This window comes from Podarcis gaigeae (assembly GCF_964106915.1).
Source record: "Podarcis gaigeae genome assembly, chromosome: 2".
NCBI classification, from domain to species: domain Eukaryota; kingdom Metazoa; phylum Chordata; class Lepidosauria; order Squamata; family Lacertidae; genus Podarcis; species Podarcis gaigeae.
Window position 1 is genome coordinate 6,051,868 of NC_139679.1, and position 18,123 is coordinate 6,069,990.

Sequence of the window (18,123 nt, forward strand, 5' to 3'; positions counted from 1 at the left end):
CATCTTGTGTTGGCTTATCACATATCCAGTCCTGGCACTATATGATGAATGGGCATTTATACAGAGGGAAGCAAGCTCATGAGTGAACCATGTCCCTGGGGGTCTTTTGGTATGCTCTGCAAAGTAATGTTTACAATATGAACTGCAAAATATAATTTATATACAATATTTCTTCTTCTTGCATAGACGTTATAAGTTTGCACTTTTTTTATTGCCTCCCCTTGCCCTAACAATATTAATTCAGCATTTGAAAACGCATCTCGGTTAGGAAACTCCCTGCTGGGCTCAGTCTAATGACCAATCTTGCCCAGTGTTCTGTATTTGATAGCAGCCAAGGAGACTTGGGCTGTTTTTTTAAAGCCTTCACAATACTTCATCAGGATTTTAGTGTGCATTTCCCCCCCTATGTACACGTTTGCATGCAATTTTGCCAAACATGCACACTTTTGCGAACAATTTCCCCTGAATACAATGCATTTTTTTATACCACTACGCCATCTCAGCTCTCCAGAAATTAGAAGAGACACCAGGTTTTTTTACGACAGAAAGTGGCTTATGCCAAATCAGAACATTGGTGCATCTAGCTCAGTACTGCTGACACTGGCTGGCAGGTTTCGGGCAGGAGTCTTTCCTCAGTCCTACCAGGAGACACCAAGGATTGAACTTGGCACCTTCTGTGTGCAAAGTAATGGCCATTCCTCATTACATCTGGGCAAATCAAAGTCAGCCAGTGTCACCCACCTTGGCAAAGTGAGAGAGAAGGTACCTTTTAATAACTGCACCTTTTAATAATTGTGTAGAAGATGGAATTTCAGCAGGTATAGTTTGCATGAAAATCAGTGGGAAGCACTGCTTAACCAAGAAGGCAGTGGGGCCTGAGGAGCAAACCAGATACAGTGGTACCTCAGGTTAAGTACTTAATTCGTTCCGGAGGTCCATTCTTAACCTGAAACTGTTCTTAACCTGAAGCACCACTTTAGCTAGTGGGGCCTCCTGCTGCCACTGCACCGCCAGAGCATGATTTCTGTTCTCATCCTGAAGCAAAATTCTTAACCTGAAGTACTATTTCTGGGTTAGCAGAGTCTGTAACCTGAAGTGTATGTAACCTGAAGTGTATGTAACCCGAGGTACCACTGTACACTGTTGTTCAGATAAAGTTCTGCAAGCTGTCCTTTAATTGGTAAGGTGAGAGATACAGAGAAAAACAAGCTATTTTTCACTTGAAAGCTGCTGTTAAAGTGGCAGGATCATGCCAGACATGGGCGTAAAATACTTAACTGACTGACCAATTGCATCACAGATAACTCGGTTCTGCCCCCCTGACATAAAGCCTGCTCCCCGTAAAATAAATCCTGGCTCTGCCCATCTTGCCAGATATATGTGGAGTCACTCTGTCCCTGCATCCCTAGAGGGGGACCCTCTGTTTTACCTAGCATTAGTTGCCGCACCAAAGGATGTGTTGAGCTGGAAGCCAGAAATGATCAAACTGCACTAGGAGCAGGGGCAAAGCTGAACAGTCAGGGACACCTGCTGATCACAAAACCTACTCATGTGTTGCAAAACTGGAATAGACAGCGGTTTGTTGGAAGCATGGCCCCCTGACAGGAAAGCCTCAACTTTGAATGATAGGGGTAGCCAGTTTGGTACCCTGCGGGTGTTCTTGGACTTCAGTTCCCACCAGCCCCAGCCAGCATGGCCTGTGATTGGAGATGATGGGAATTGTAGTCCAACGACACCTGGTGGTTACTACGTTGGCTGCCCCTGCTGCATGCCTCTGCAACAGTTGCATCAGAGGGATGCTGTTATCATTGTGGGATATATTCTGCGTCACCAGCAAAATGACATTGCTTTTCTTTCTGGTTGGTGGCACATCCTTGCTTCTCTCTTTTCTCTCCAGGACAAAAGCCCTGGTGTTAGAACTGCTGGCAGCTGTTTGTCTGGTGCGTGGCGGCCATGAGATCATTTTGGCTGCTTTTGAGAATTTCAAGGAGGTGAGGACTAACCTTCAGCACCCTGGGGGAAATCAGCAACGGGGAACCTGCAGTTATTCTTGAGCTCCCATCAGCCCTGATCATTGGCCATGATAGCTGGGGCTGATGGGAGTTGGAGTCGCAGAAACATCAGAACGCCACAGGTTCCCCATACCTGGGAGAGACATGAAACTTGGAAGAGGAAGGGAAGGCAAGATGAGGGAAATAGATGCAGGAACGTGGCAATGAACGGCTAGAGGGGTGTGCGTGGGAGTGGGGACAATTAAGTAAAAAGTTGTGCGCACAAGGACAAATGGAAAGATAGATACGCAGGTTGAGGGAGGGAGGTGGAGGAAAAGTCGTGTAGCATACATGGATAGAGTAGCATTGGCCAACCTTTGATCCCAAATCAGAGCCCATGTGTTAGTGCCACTTAGGAGCAAACTACAATACCAGCACACCTTAGTACCTGTTTACCTCTGCTTTCCTGAGCTCAGGAGTGGGCCTCTACACAGGTAGCTCCACTCCACACCATAACTGCACTTGAAAGCCCACCAGTCCTATTTTTGGATGGCATAAAGCCCTGTAGCCTTTCATTCGAGGTGAAGTTGATTGAAGGCTCTTCTCTTGACACCCTCCGTGTCTGAGGTTAGACAGGTGGACACCAGGCCTCCTCACCCACATAATGCAATTCCTTCCCTACATGTGTGAGCCTGGCACCGTCTTTTAAGTGCCAAGCAAAGCCTGTCCTGTTTGCTTAGGCTTTTAATATCATCTGATCTGCCTTTTTGTGGCATCTTCTCCTCCCCACTTTTTTGTGTATTTTGTCTTAATGGATCCTGCTCTCTTAAATGATTATTATTAGCATTATTAATTGTTTTATTCTACTGTTTGCCCCCTTGAAACATCCATCAAAGGCAGGGAATTCTAAATCCAAAATTAAAATTTAAAAAGAGGTGGAGCCTGCATATGCAGGGTAGAAGGAGAAGGAGCCAATTTTTTTTCTGCCGAGGGATTCAAGCAGAGCTGCTTGTTCCTCCTGCCCGGGCTGCTCATGTGTGGCTGGGTAAAAGAATGAATACAGGAATGTGCTTGAGAATATCGGAATGTGCATGTGAATCTGGTAGAAGGGATGAATAGCTACGTGAAGGGGTACTTACGGAGAAGTCTACAAAGACTGCATACCGGGAACAGTCTGTATTTGGCTGGCTCACCAGTACTAAAGCACCCTTAAGACCCTGCTGTGCTCTCTGCTTCTCAGGTTTGCAAAGAGCAGCACCGCTTTGAGAAGCTGATGGAGTATTTCCGTAACGAGGACAGCAATATTGACTTCATGGTAAGGAGCAAAAGCCCTGGTGCCCTGAGTTGCATAAAAGCGCGAGTCACTGTTCTGTTTATGCCAGCAGCTCCCACAATCTGATGCAAAGGGCAGATTGCGGTATATACAGTGTCTCTTAAATACAAGATTATATACATGCTGTCACTGACCGTGCTGTGGGCAAGGACACATTCCAGCCAGGCATAAACAGTCGGGCCAGTGGGGAATCTGGCCAACAGAGTGTGGCCCAAGAAGAGTTCTGATATCCGGACAGAGCCGTCAGTATCTTCTCCACCCCTGCTGTGGATAATAGATGGACCAATGTTCTTTTTTTAAAAAAACTATTTAATCATTTTTTTGATACAAACATCAACCACAAAAGACACATACAACAAAAACCTTAATAACAATAATAACACAATTTGATAATTCAGATTTGAATACACTGATATACCTATGACTACACCTTTTTTAACAATATTTCCCCACCTCTCTCTCCTCCCACTACTTTCCACCACTATCTGCCTTATCACTTAAATATTTGTTCCAGATTTCTTCATATTTATCCATTCTTATTTTGCATCAACATGGACCAATGTTCTGACGCAGTACGGGCGGCAAGCATTTTGCACAGGGGTTCCATTCCTGGCCCCTCCGCACATTGGCGGAGCACACATAAGTGCGACCCACTCCATTTTACCCCTTTATGCCCCAGATCTGCCCTCTTCCCATGTGTCAGCGATCACATGCCAATTGGACTTGCCTAAAATGATCGCCACCTGCATAACACAGTTCCCTATATTTCTAATTACCATGTTCCAACATAGAGCTGCAAAACCCCAGTATTAAAGCACACTGCATCTGCATGCTAGCCGATAGAATTTTAGGAAGCAACATAGGAAGATGCTTTACTATTGGTCCACCCCAACTGGCAGCCGCTCTCCAGAATTTTGGGCAGAGGTCTTTTCCATCACCTGACTCCTGATCCTTTTTTAAAAACTGGACATGCTGGCATGAAAAGTGAATTTCTGCCGCTGAGCTGAACTCCCTCCTCTTAATTATGCAAAGCTCCTCCCAAAAATTATGGTAGCTGAGGTGCAGGGATCTCAACCCCAGAAGCCTTCCCCATTGTGCAGGAATTCCCATTTTACACTGTGAATTGGATTGGTAGAGTCTGCATATGGACAGCAAGTTACTGGGTACCTATCTCTGCTATGGGGTAGGGACTCTTTCCCGCCCCCCCATCCAATTTATGTACTGTGCAAAGACTGGCAGCGCTCTTGCACACAGTCAATATATTTTTATTGATTGATTTAATACCTATTAATCAACAACAAAACAACTCCTAAATGGTTTATAGTTTACAGTGCAAGCTGCATGGTTTACAGTGCAAAACAGTAACTTGGCAGCCTATGTTCCCATCTGCCTTTCCCAAGTGCTTCCACCTAGTGGGCCATCATGTATTTTAAAGGTCTTCTGCCTATTGCCATCTATCTCTCAATGCCTTTGCAGACCTAGGTCTGGCTCTTGCCTCTTCATTCCTTCTCCTTCCCAGCAAATGGATTGATGGTGGGACTTTTCACAGGTGCATTCCCCAACTGTGGTGTCCTGGAACGTAGGCTTTTTAAACATTTGATCCTGTATCGGTGGAACATCTAGACCAGGCTTCTGCAACATGGTGTATTCCAGATGATCTTGGACTCCCATCTCCCATCAGGCCTCAAACCAGTATGGCCAACAGCCAGTATAATGGGGTATTTTTTTTTAGTCCAGCAGTATCTAGAGGACAACATGTTAGGGAAGACCCTGGCACTCTAGACAAAACCACAGGGGAATGACAAATTGAAGTTGTGCGCCATAATGCCAGCTGCCCTCTCTCAATGTGTTTTTCAGGTGGCCTGTATGCAGTTCATCAACATCGTGGTGCACTCTGTTGAAGACATGAACTTCCGTGTGCACCTACAATATGAGTTCACCAAACTAGGTCTGGAAGAGTTCCTACAGGTAACACCCAGTCTCTTCACAAGCCAATCTAGGTACAGCTGATAGAACCTAGTCCCGGTCAGACTTTTTCCAAGAATAGGCCAAATGGCTGACAAAGATGGGCAATGGGGTTGTTCAGCTAGATCTGAACCTTTTATAGTTGCATGTGCTGCTGTCTCCTGCCCTTTTGGCGCCTGCATGCTCAGTTTGATATCTGCAAAGCGGCACCTACTTTAAGTAACTCTGGTGGAATTGCATCATGACCTGGGCCTTCCTAGATTTGGGGCAATAACTTTTTCTGTTTTGACTGGTGCCCATTCTGAGAGGTCCTCTATAGTAAACTCCTGAGGCTCCACAGAGCGCACCCTCTCATCACAGAATACTTTTAAATAGTATTCGTACCATGTCTGAGATGGGACAGTGTTAGTCATGGAGGGTCTCTTGTCAAGGGCTCCAGAAACTAATGCTGGAATCGTTAGCTACTGTTGCTTGGATTCAAAGTTCCCATTGTTTTTCAGTGAATAACTTGTTCCTCCTGCAAATTAAGATATGTAATTGGTGTTTCAATTTAAAGTATTCCTCCGGCAGTCTCTGCACACTAGAGTCTCTATAGTGGTGATATCTAGTTCTAACCTGTCCCTTTAAAGATAAACATTCATGGTTGAACCAACCAGTTGCATTTTTCCTCACCAGATTTTTCCGTGACTGGGGTTGTGAGCTTAATAGTCATGTGATCTGACACATGAATCATTAAATTTTCATATTCATGTATGGTCTCTTGATCTTTGTTTAGGTCCATTGATTTTAAGTTAAACTCTACCAGGGTGTTAAAGCTAATTAATGGTTGAAATTTCTCAGAACAACTTGTGACCATATGAGTCTGGGCAGAATGGCTTGCTCAGATCCATCAGTGAGGGACACCTACATGAGAGGGGAGGAATTAATAGAGAAAATCACAGGAAGGTGGCATCTACTCACACTTGACACCTAAATGCATAGGCGCTTAACGCAAGCAAGATTCCTGCATTTTCCCTGAGCTTAGACAAGTTTTGATAAGTAATGTTGTTCCTTCTAGAAGTCGTTGTGCCAAATCCTTGAAGCAAAATCGCTTTGAGGTTTGAATCACACGCTGTGCTGGCCTTCATGAAAAACATGGGTGTGTTACACTGCAGTCTTGTTCACAGATTTTTCTTCATTACCTTTTTCTCCTGGTGCACAGAAGTTACCTTTTGAGGGGAACAAAATGCCCTCTAGGCTTACAGTTATGATTATTGGCACAATATTTATGCACTAACATGCAAACTAGGCTGAAATACAGCAACCAATGTGATCAGTACCAAAGATCAACAAGAAAAAACAGCTGCTCATCCTTTTAGTAGAGGTGTTTTCAACTAGAAGTGAACTGTGTCCAGGCAGGACGTTTGTGTGTGAGAGAGACAGATTGACAGAAAGGCAGCATAACGTACTCCTATTGGAGAGTAACCTTCATTTAGAGTATCTTTTGGAGCCTTTGCTCCAAAATACAGGGTTACTCTTGTTAGCCTGTTGCAGCAAAAGCAATTAAGAGTCCAGTAGCACCTCTTCAAGACTATCAAATTTATAGTGGCATAAATGTTTGAGGTCCAGAACCCACTTCATCAGAGGCAGATAAAGATCGCCTGGAACTGAGGGTGCTTCCAGACGGGTGTTTGTTGTGAGATTGTTGCTCCTTATGCATTCGTGAGGAAAATCCAGGGGAAATTTGATAAGATTTTTTTTTTAAAAAACCCAAACAGTTGTCAATTACCTATTTGTAATACCACAACATTTTCAGTATGGAAGCACTCTTATGAAATGCCTGCTTCACATTTCCTGAAAAAAATATCTGTTAAAAAACCACAGAAACTTCCCTCTTCACAAACATGCTTAGGAGAGTTTCTCTTAATCCAGTGTTTCCCAACCTTGGGTCTCCAGCTGTTTTTGGATTACAGTTCCCATGATCCCTGACCACTGGTCTTCCTAGCTAGGGATGATGGGAGTTGTAGTCCAAAAACAGCTCGAGACCCAAGGTTGGGAAACACTGCCTTAATCAACACACATTTGGTTCCTTGTGCTATCTTTGAGCACTATGACTTCAGTTGGAGATGGACTGGTCTTTTTTCAGAGAGGCAGCTTGGGGGTAGGGATGGGTTTCTGCTTGTAATGTGTACATGTCTCACCATTGTCTCTGGTAAACAGGTTCCTTGGGGCTTGAATTGTTTCAAAAACCTACAGAACCTACTTGATCAAAGACAATGATGGGACTAGAAAATAAGAGAGTGATGCCTCTTTCAAGTTGTCTCCAGCTCCTCTAAAACCAACATTAACCTTTGCCTTCCTCCTCCCTTTCCCTTCCCGTTTGAGTTGCCAAGATACTTGTTTGCAGTCTGGTGGTCTGTTTATGTCTGCTGTGATGGCAGCCAATGCACTTAAAAATCTCATCAGGACCCTACTGTTAGTTTAAACCTTCCAGTTAAGGGCTGTGATATACTTTGCTGTGGAATAGTCGTCGATCCCAGCAAAAGCACTCCTTAGCAAGTGACTGATGGAATGGGAAGCAAAACCTTTGCAAGGCAGTGGGGGGGGGGTACCAAAAGAATTAAACTTCTCAAGCCCCAGCATCAAATAAATGCCTTGTTATTGAAAAGACTGGCCACCCTCACATGAAAATAGACAACAAAGCTGATTATTGAAGGTAATGGCAGGATGCAGAACAGTGGAGTTGGGTGTAAAGGCTGGGTGGAAATCCCAGTTTGATGTCAGTTTCTAGCCTTGGTTTCAGCTGAATCAAAACCAAAACAGACATTAGGAGACCAAGTCTTGTTCTCAGAACCAAGGTCATTGCTCGTTCAAGGGAAACAGGCACCAGTTCAGTAACAGGAACGAAACGGCAGAATAGAGAAGCTTAGTGGTACAAAAGGACAGGCCTCTTCAGAGGCACATTAAAGAACTTGGGAACTGAAGAGCCATTCAGGGAAGAGTTCTAGCCATCTAGCAGGAAGGGATGGAAACACCCTTCTGAGGTGATGGCAAGGCATGGCTGTGAAGTAAGTCAGACTTGTGCTAGTTCCAGACACTTCCAAGGGCATAAGCGGCCCTCAGACTTAATCTCACTTACTCGTCGTTCCTCCTTTCAAGGGATCTCTGGGAACTGTAGTTCTGTGGAGGGGGTCTAGGGATCTCCCACCTGCAGTTTCCAGGATTCCATAAGCCAAAGTGCTCTCCAGAGGCCTAATTAATCTTGGCATTTCGTCACATACCAACTTCGACATACCAGGGTTGACATCAGACTCACTTTATCATTGGGGCTGCCTCCAGTGCTTCCAGGTATGTACTATCAGATGAGCTGGGAGCGTGGAAAATATCCTGTGAGGATGTATCATGAGATGGTCCTCACTGTTCTGTTGTAGCTTTTGGGAGAGACTCAGTACCATCACGCAGCAACCTGGAAACTTGTTCCCTTTAAGATAATTTCCCCTTGCTTGCTGGCTTCATGCAGTTTTCTTCCTCTTGTGTTGCATTTTCGTTTCTTTCCACAGAAGTCGAGACACACGGAAAGCGAAAAGTTGCAGGTGCAGATCCAGGCTTACCTGGACAACGTATTTGATGTCGGAGGGCTGCTGGAGGATGCCGAGACCAAGAACGTAGCGTTGGAGAAAGTGGAGGAGTTGGAAGAACATTTATCACATGTAGGTGTACAGATACCCCCCTTTAGTTCACCAGAAGAACATAGGAATTAACAACAATAACAACAATATTTATATGCCACCCATCTGACTGGGTTTCCCCAGCCACTCTGGGCAGCTTCCAGGAAAATATAAAAACATAATAAAACATCAAACATTAAAAACTTCCCTATACAGGGCTGCCTTCGGGTGTCTTCTAAAGGTTATATAGTTACTCATCTCCTTGACACCTGATGGGAGGGCATTCCACAGAGTGGCTGCCACTACTGAGAAGGCCCTCTGCCTGGTTCCTTGTAATTTCATTTCCCACAGTGAGGGAACCACCAGAAGGCCCTAGGAGCTGGACCTCAGTGTCCGGGCTGAACGATGGGGGTAGAGATACTCCTTCAGGTATACAGGGCCAAGGCCATTTAGGGAAGAGTCCTGATAGATGGTTCCATCTAGTCCAGAATCCTTTTTCCAACAATGACTGATTAGATGCCTCTGGGAAGCTCCAAAGCAGGACTTGAAGGCAACTGCTCTCCACCATGGTTTACCCCTCCAACGTTTGGTACTCAGTAATATACTTCTTCCAAACATGGATCTTCCATTTAGCTTTCATGGCTAAATTTATTTCGTAAAATTTATACACAGCTTGGTTGTAAAAACAACAACAACAACCCTCAGTGAGCTTTGAAAAAAGATAAAACAAGAAAATCAAAGAAAAAATACAAACCTACTTTAAAATATACAAGTTGAAATACTAAAACAGAGGAAAATGAGTGTACCTTCCATTCATTTGTCTAATATCCTTTTGAAAGCTCCATAGGCCAGCAGCCATCACCACCATCTTGGGGCAATAGGCTAATTGTACATTGTGCTGAAGAAGATCCCCCAGCTGGCATTGGGAAGGGAAGGTGCAGTCGGGCTTAACTGCTGCACATTTGCAAAAACATTGTTATAACCATGAGGGCCAGCAACTTGTTTAAAAACAAGAGCCTCACGAGTCTGCTCCACACGTCAGATTTTGGACATATGGTTATCTGAGCAGGATAATGAGAACCGAACCGTCTTTTTTGACCAAAGGAAAGTTGGTGATCCCTATTTTCTTCCGCTCAGTTGACAGAAAAGCTTCTGGATCTGGAGAATGAAAACATAATGCGGGTGGCAGAGCTGGAGAAACAGCTGCTACAGCGGGAGAAGGAGTTGGAGATTGTCAAGGTATGTGGCCAGGAAAAAGCGATGCGGAGGCTTTCCGAAGAAGATGGGGGTCCGTCCATTGTCTGGGTTAAGTCATTGGTTTTTCTAACCTCCCTGGGATGCTTCCTCAGACGCTTCTCAGTGAAAAGATCTGTAACGATGGACAGGCTTCCATGGTAGTTGGCTCACCATTCCCAGTCCTCCTACCTATAGGGGGAGCACTGCTGTATGCCAGGGAACACTTTCTATTCAGACACGATATTCAGGATGACGGTGAGGCCTAGTGGGCGCAGGCCATGCTCCCCATGAACAGGATTTCTCGAGCGGACATGCCACGTTCCCTGCCTGGCAGGTCTGTGTGGAAAAGGTTCCCTGAAGAATGAAGCTTTGACAGACTCCTGATTTGCAAGAACATGCCCCATCAGGGTTCATCCTTGGGTCTTTGCACTGCAGAGATGAGGCACAATTCTTGCCTCCTTGAGTCATTACCTTCCAGGCTCTTTCTTGCATGCTTGTTGGTTTGGGACCTGAACATTTTTCCTAACAACCCTTTCTTAAGTCTTATCTTATGTGGGTTTTTAATGGGGCTCTAGTTCACAGGTCAAAGTGACAATGTGACACTCAGGACAGCTGGCAAATGGTCCCTATTCCCTTGCTTGGGGCTGACTGGGTTTCTGTGGACTGTCCATGCTTTGGCCCCATTCCTCCCTTGTGTGAGGATGTGGGTCTTCTCCTGCAGATAAATCTCAACTGTTCTGTTAAGGGGTCCAGGGCAGTGCTGGCATCGACCCAGTTCCCTGAGCAGTTGGTGCAATCAGCAGAACTAAGAAGCAAAGTTTTTTATTGGATCATATTTTGCTGCAGGTGGAGGGCAGCATATTTGCATCTTCTCCCCTCCCTTCCTGCTCGCCCTGCCCCCCAGGGGGAAACATGACATGCTCATAGGAAACAAATATGTCAGGCTAGTCTAGACCCCATTTCCATGCCAAGCCTTTTTGGTCCCATTTATTTATCTTAAACTTGCTTGTAAGAAAACCTCTAAGCAGTTTGCAAAATAAATAAAACATTAAAATTATCCATTGAGGGGTGGGGAAACAGTTAAAAACAGATACTGTATTTAAAAACATTCAAAAGATTATTAAAATCAACAGTGGTGAAAAATAGGCAAAACCCATGTAACTTCTGTGGGAATGTTGTAGATACAGTGGTGCCTCGCAAGAAGAAATTAATCCGTTCCGCAAGTCTCTTCGTCTAGCGGTTTTTTCGTCTTGCGAAGCAAGCCCTTTGACGGCTTAGCGGATTAGTGCTATTAGCGCTATTATCGGCTTTTAGCGGCTTTTAGCGGATAAGCAGATAAGCGGCTTAGCGGCTTAGAAAAGGGGGGGGGGGAGAGGAAAAAAACCCTGCAGGAACTCGCAAGACATTTTCATCTTTGAAGCAAGCCCATAGGAAATTCGTTTTGCGAAGCACCTCCAAAACGGAAAACCCTTTCGTCTAGTGGGTTTTCCGTCTTGCGAGGCATTCGTACTAGGAGAGGATATATTGATTTAATAGTATCCTTCCTAACTCGTACTTGTCAGTCAGCAGCAGAGTGCATTCCACAATATATAGCAGGAAATTAGTTGGTAGATTCATTTGAATCTCTTTACTTAAGCAATCCAATCTGACTTTGTTCATATTGGGTTTGGTTCCTGGTAAGTCCCCTTTTATCCCTCCTAAAAAGAATAAAGACACAAGAAGCTTATTTTTAAAGTAATAAGAAGTTTACTCACATTCAGTTCACAGTTGGATCCCTGAAGGCAGGCCTTAGCTTGTAGTTACAGATACAGCGTGGCTTACATCCTTGTAAGGATGGACCCATGTGGTACTGGCAGAGACCCAGCAGTGCAGTCCAAGCGAAGAAATGGCATCAGAAGAGTGTGGCATCAAGAGGAAGGTGGCTCCCTGATCATCCCCTTTTATGGGGTCTCCCACCAGAGTCATGCCCACCTACCTGGTCACACGAGGGGGAGGAAGCTCCCGACCAAGTGTGACAGGAAGTCCTCCTGGCTGGAGTAACACCCCCTGTGTGTCCACTCTGGGCAAACAGGAAGTGTTGTACTTGACTGCTTATGTTACACCCCACAACTTCTACATGTCTGTTAATTATCCCTGTGGAGGAGAATGTTAATTTGTCTAAATATGTACACACACACACACACACACACACACACACACACATTTAAGCGCTGCCCCTTAATTCTGCTAAACGTATAATGTGTCCCTTGGTCCTTTGAGACCCAGAGGCATCTGGCCTTGTGAACGGCCTCCAGCGAGTGGGAAGAGGAGGCCTTATTGATGTGTCTCTTCTGGGGCAGGAAACCTACGAAAGTGCCAGCAACCAGGTCCACACCCTGCGCAGAATCATCAAGGAGAAGGAGGAGGCTTTCCGACGCCACTATACCTCTCGCCCAGCAGGGGGAGACCACCTGCCGCTGCCGCCACCTCCAGGGCCGGAGGTCAACTTCAGCGACATCCCTGAGGACGACCTCCGCCTCCCGGTCCTGCCTCCCATGGAGGCTGCCCCTCCACCCCCACCCCCTCCTCCGCCTCTCCCCCCACCCCCTCCTCCGCTACCGGGTAAGTCCAAAGGAAAGAAACCTGCCATCTTCTCACACACGGTTGCACAGAGGGCGACTGTTGCTACATATATTTTTTCCGCCCCTGTTCTCTCACAGATAAGTGTCCGCCAGCTCCACCACTTCCAGGGACGTCTCCCTCTGTGATTCTCACTATGGGCTTATCAGGTACGTTTTGCCTCCTCCCACCCATCCACCTGCAAGACAGAAAGAGGACAGCAATGAAAGGCGCTGGGTGCTTGCTCTATGTGTGCTGTAATTTCACGAGTAAAAGCACAGAACATGGTTCTGGGTACAGAATTCATCTTCCTGTGAACCTTTCTTCTCTCTCTAAAAAGAACAACAGCCAAACAAACTATGTAACCAGCCTTTATGGTATGCTTGAACGTGTGTCAGCAGATCATGACTTAAGAGAAGTCCGTGAAGGTGAACCAAAACTGGGAACAGAAACTTGCTAGGGGAACCAACCCAATTCTCTTCCTTCCAGTGGCCCATTGGGACCGAGCTGAGCTGAGCCCTGACCTCTTCTGCACCTGTGAGGACAAATAATACTTTTTTCTCTCCTCTGTGCCCCCAAGCAATCCGGATTAAGAAACCCATCAAGACGAAATTCCGCTTGCCGGTCTTTAACTGGACGGCCTTGAAGCCCAACCAGATCAGCGGCACAGTCTTCAGTGAGCTGGATGATGAAAAGATCTTGGAGGTGAGGGAAAGGGGGAAGTCAGTCTGAATGGTGTGCACCGTTCTTTAAAACTTTTAATCTGTTGTATTTGTATCTACTGTACTTGTGCAGGTGAAACCCTTATCAGCCTATCAAGTGCAGCAGCACAGAACATTCAGTCGCTGAGGGAAACTGAACAGTTTGTAGTTCAGCCTCTTTGAGGGAAGGGAAAGTTGTCACTTTGGCCGCCGTCAGAGCCTCACACAAGAATTGAGAAGAGGCCCCAGGATATAGGGAAGCTAAGGGAGAGTGTGCCCAGAAGAAAGGAGTTTGAAGGAAGAATATAGAATAGGCGATGCACAGTGTAAGAATAATGAGTGTGAAAAAATGGTTGGTGGAGAATGAGGCTTCAGGAGAGGAGGAAGGGAGGGACGTAAGGCAAGGGAAGTGGCTCTATGGAGTGATTGAGATCAGCAGTGCCCGTGTACTATAAGGGAGAAGAGCGCAGTTCTATGAGACCTGAAAAGCAGGAGTCTATGAGAACAATGGGGGAGGGAGGGAATGAATGGAGGTGAAGAAAGGAGGAGCCAGGGAAACTGATGAATGGGGGGAAGCTACACACGATGTCATAGAGACAGGAGGTGTAGTGTGCTATTGGCAGAAAAGAAGAGAGCAGCAAAGGAAGGGACCTTTGATAGGGGAGTTCTGCCTCTTGGGACTGGTAACCCCAAAGAAGCAACGAAGACCAAATTGCTCACTCTCTCACTTTCTCTGTGAGAGAGAAAGAGAGAGAGAATTTCATGTATTATTGGAACCAACCAGCCAATTCTTCAACTTCAGGCTTCTATTTTGCTTTGTACTGATTCTTCACATACATATCCCACCGTTCCTCCAACACGCTCACTGGGCTCCCCGCCATTTTATACTCACAACAATCCTTAAATAGGAATTTGAACCTTGTTCTCCCCAATCCAAGTTCAGATCTCTAGTCACTTTTCCCTCCCTGGCTCCAAAAACTGAAGCATCTAATAACATGCTGTTAGCGGCTTTGAAATTCCTCCAGTAGTGAAAAGGCAAATTATGAGCAGCTTGAAATCAGAATGTATGTCATTGTTGTTGTCATTATTATTATCATTAGTATCATAATTACCTACCGGCTGGATGGGTAACTCTTTGAATCCTCTTTCCTCTTCCAGGACCTTGATCTAGACAAGTTTGAGGAGCTCTTTAAGACCAAAGCCCAAGGCCCGGCCATTGACCTCCTCTGCTCTAAGAACAAGGCATCGCATAAAGCAGCCAACAAGGTCACCCTGCTGGAAGCCAACCGGGCCAAGAACCTTGCCATCACCTTGCGCAAAGCAGGGAGGAGCACGGAGGAGATCTGTAAAGCCATTCACACGTGGGTATCTCTGTGTGTGTGTGTGTGTGTGTAGTTTTTCCTTCCACAGTACCCCTGAAATACATTTATTTATTATGTTTCCACCTTTTCTCTGAGGAGATCAAAGTGGCTGTCCCTTGGCGTATTTTATTCTGCAACAACCCTATGAGGTAGGTTAGGCAGAGAGAGAGAGAGAGAGAGAGAGAGAGAGAGAGAGAGAGAGAGAGAGAGAGACCCCACCTCAAGAAAGTTCACCTAGTGAACTTCATAGCCAAGTGAAGAGTTGAACCCTGGCCTTCCAGTTCCCTAGCCTGACACTCTTGCCACATCACCCCACGGGCTCCATTGGGCTTCCCCACTCCCAGCCCAGTTCCTTTAGCAGCCCCCCTTTCTGCTGCCTTCTGACACAGGGCCGTTTTTCCTCCTGCTGCTCTTCCAGGTTTGACCTGAAGACGCTTCCGGTGGACTTTGTCGAGTGCCTCATGCGCTTCCTGCCGACGGAGAACGAGGTCAAGCTGCTGCGCCAGTATGAGAAGGAGCGGAAGCCGCTGGAGGAGCTGTCGGACGAGGACCGCTTTATGCTGCACTTCAGCAAGGTGGAGCGCCTGACGCAGCGCATGGCCATCATGGCCTTCCTGGGCAACTTCAGTGAGAACATCCAGATGCTCATGCCGGTACGAGACTTGCCTCCCCTCTGTCTGTGCGAGCCCAAACTCTTTGGGCTCTGTCCTCAGCTCCTGGAAAGGAAGGGTTAATTTATGAAGCTAGAGGAGGGGAGTCTGGGAATGAAGTTCCCTGTCATGGTCTGGTCACCTTTGTCCCTTTTACCTTTCCATATATCTAAAAAGGGAGAAACCAAGAGAGTAGTTCTAGCAGCTGGTGAAGGAATGGGTTCCCAAAATCTAAAATCTGACTGTGCAGTCAGTCTGAAACGGGCCCCCAAATCCTCGTTTTTCCTTCTCCAAGGGTGCATTAGCACGTGGATTTTGGGGCCCATTTCAAACTGACTGCACAGTCAGATTTTAGATTTTGGGAACCCATTCCTTCACTGGAAAGTTTGCAGTCCCAAGCATACTTACTTGGGAGAAAGCCACATTGATTCTGGTGGGATATACAGAGGTTTGGACAGTAGGAGTTTGGGGATCATCTTCCTGCTTTAAGTTTCTCCATAATTAAAATATGTGCCATATTGTGATAGACATATATTGGTGATCAAAAGCTTTATTAAACACACACACACACACACACACACACACACTTCTGCTGCCCTTGAAAACAATTAAACCTGCACATTCTTTGAAATCAGGCGGTGAATATTTTGCTAGCAAGTGCAAACACCCATTGCATCATTGCATAACCTTCAGATTACCTAGCAGTCTCGTCGGAGGGTAGTTGACATATTTCACATTCTTTGCCACCTGGCTGTGCCACTGCAGCGAAGGGTGTTTGCCAAACAGCATGGCACAGGTAGTTCTTTAGTAGGTCACTTGTTTTGCATGTGCAAGGTCTCAGATTCAACTCCCACTATCCTCAATTTTGATAAGTGTTAGGAAATAACCATGGAGATCTGTTGCTAGTAGGGATAGGCATGGGTGAGCTGTATGGTCTGGCTCACAATTCTCCCTGGATGCTCTTGACCCATTTTTGTTACCTGCCACCATTGTGGTTTGTGATACCTTCTCTCATCTTGATTCATACATGCTAAGCCCTATCCTCTCCATGCTGGCACAAGCTTTCATGTGGTGTTCATAGGTTCTGCATATGAGCAAGACACATCTGGTTGACCCCTGTAAGAACAGACTGCTGGGCTCTTTGATCTGATCCTACTGGGCTCTTCTTACGTTTCTATGCTCACAGTTTTTCACTTTCCCTTCTTTTGCTTCTTACCTGGTCCAGAGGACTGAGGTCCAGCGCCGAGGGCCTTCTGGAGGTTCCCTCGTTGCGAGAAGCCAAGTTACAGGGAACCAGGCAGAGGGCCTTCTTGGTAGTGGCACCCGTCCTGTGGAACGCCCTCCCACCAGATGTCAAAGAGAAAAATAACTACCAAACTTTTAGAAGACATCTGAAGGCAGCCCTGTTTAGGGAAGCTTTTAATGTTTAATAGGTTATTGTATTTTAGTGTTTTATTGGAAGCCGCCCAGAGTGGCTGGGGAAACCCAGCCAGATGGGTGGGGTATAAATAACATATTATTATTATTATTATTATTATTATTATTATTATTATTATTACTTGGTTTTACGCCCCACTTTTCTGACTAAAGCACCCAAGACAACTAACAAGAAATGTTGATGTTGATAGTGATAAAATACAACAAAACAACTATTTATCCTTCGTCTGTCTGTCTTTCAGGTTTTTCATTAGCCTATAATAATTACTTGATTGCAGGCTTGGCAGCAGAACCATTTTTCATTTCCTTCAGTCCTTTCCAGGCAGTCAAGTAGAGCAGACAGCAAACATAGAGAGAGAGAGAGAGAGAGAGAGAGAGAGAGAGGACCATGTTTTTGCACCCAACTCCCAAGTCTTTATTTGCAAACAGAACCCATGTGCATACAAGTAGTACATGCACAGGCTCTGCTTGCAAAAGCACAGTAAACCTGTGAAAGTCAGGGAGGACAGTTTATCAAGATTTCCAGACTGATGTTATTTTCACGCAGTCTGTCTATTGAGCAGTCATCCCTGACTTGTTTGTGCAGAGTTTGAGGGGAGATTAGATGAAGTTGGCTACCAAATGAGCATTCATTCTGAGTTGGTTTGTAGAGAGGTTAGATGACGTTGCGCCAAGTAAGTGTTCCCCAACACTTCCCAGTGCATTTTCCCTTTCCCTTATCACAAAAAGGTCAAATTAAGATGAGGAAGGAGGTTTGTTGAGCATGACTTCCCATTGTATTTTCATTGCCAAGATGAATTTGACAGTATATGATTGCATCCCACCTCAAAACAGCAACCATCTGAGAGCGCCCTGTGTGAAAGGAACTTCTATTCAACTTCTGTTGCAGGAGAGAGTGGACCAGATGACCCTTTCGATCCCAACCCTACAATTCCATGATTTTACATTGACAAAGTGATGAGGTGCAGCAAAACCAATAATAATAGTTTTTGTCCTTTTTTATTTTTGCCCTCCTACAGCAACTGAGTGCAATCATTGCTGCCTCTGCATCTGTCAAGTCTTCACAGAAGCTCAAACGCATGTTGGAGGTGGGTTCTGCTCATGTGGAAGTACTTTCAAGAGAAACAGCAAATATGTGATGGGGGCAACTATTTCTGTTTAGCTTGCAGAGTATTTTGAGGCCAGAGGGCAGCTGTATCAGGGA

At 45.6% G+C, this 18,123-nt stretch overlaps 1 protein-coding gene across 1 annotated transcript in view; it reads left to right on the forward strand.

The window, feature by feature from the left end:
* Nucleotides 1-18,123, forward strand: part of FMNL3 (formin like 3) — a 102,214-nt gene that overhangs the window by 70,955 nt on the left and 13,136 nt on the right. The window contains 11 exon segments of the mRNA XM_083729376.1: nucleotides 1,898-1,991; nucleotides 3,232-3,306; nucleotides 5,182-5,292; nucleotides 8,829-8,978; nucleotides 10,074-10,175; nucleotides 12,512-12,773; nucleotides 12,872-12,940; nucleotides 13,351-13,475; nucleotides 14,630-14,832; nucleotides 15,251-15,485; nucleotides 17,939-18,007. Of these exon segments, the coding sequence (XP_083585502.1) occupies nucleotides 1,898-1,991; nucleotides 3,232-3,306; nucleotides 5,182-5,292; nucleotides 8,829-8,978; nucleotides 10,074-10,175; nucleotides 12,512-12,773; nucleotides 12,872-12,940; nucleotides 13,351-13,475; nucleotides 14,630-14,832; nucleotides 15,251-15,485; nucleotides 17,939-18,007 (1,495 nt within the window).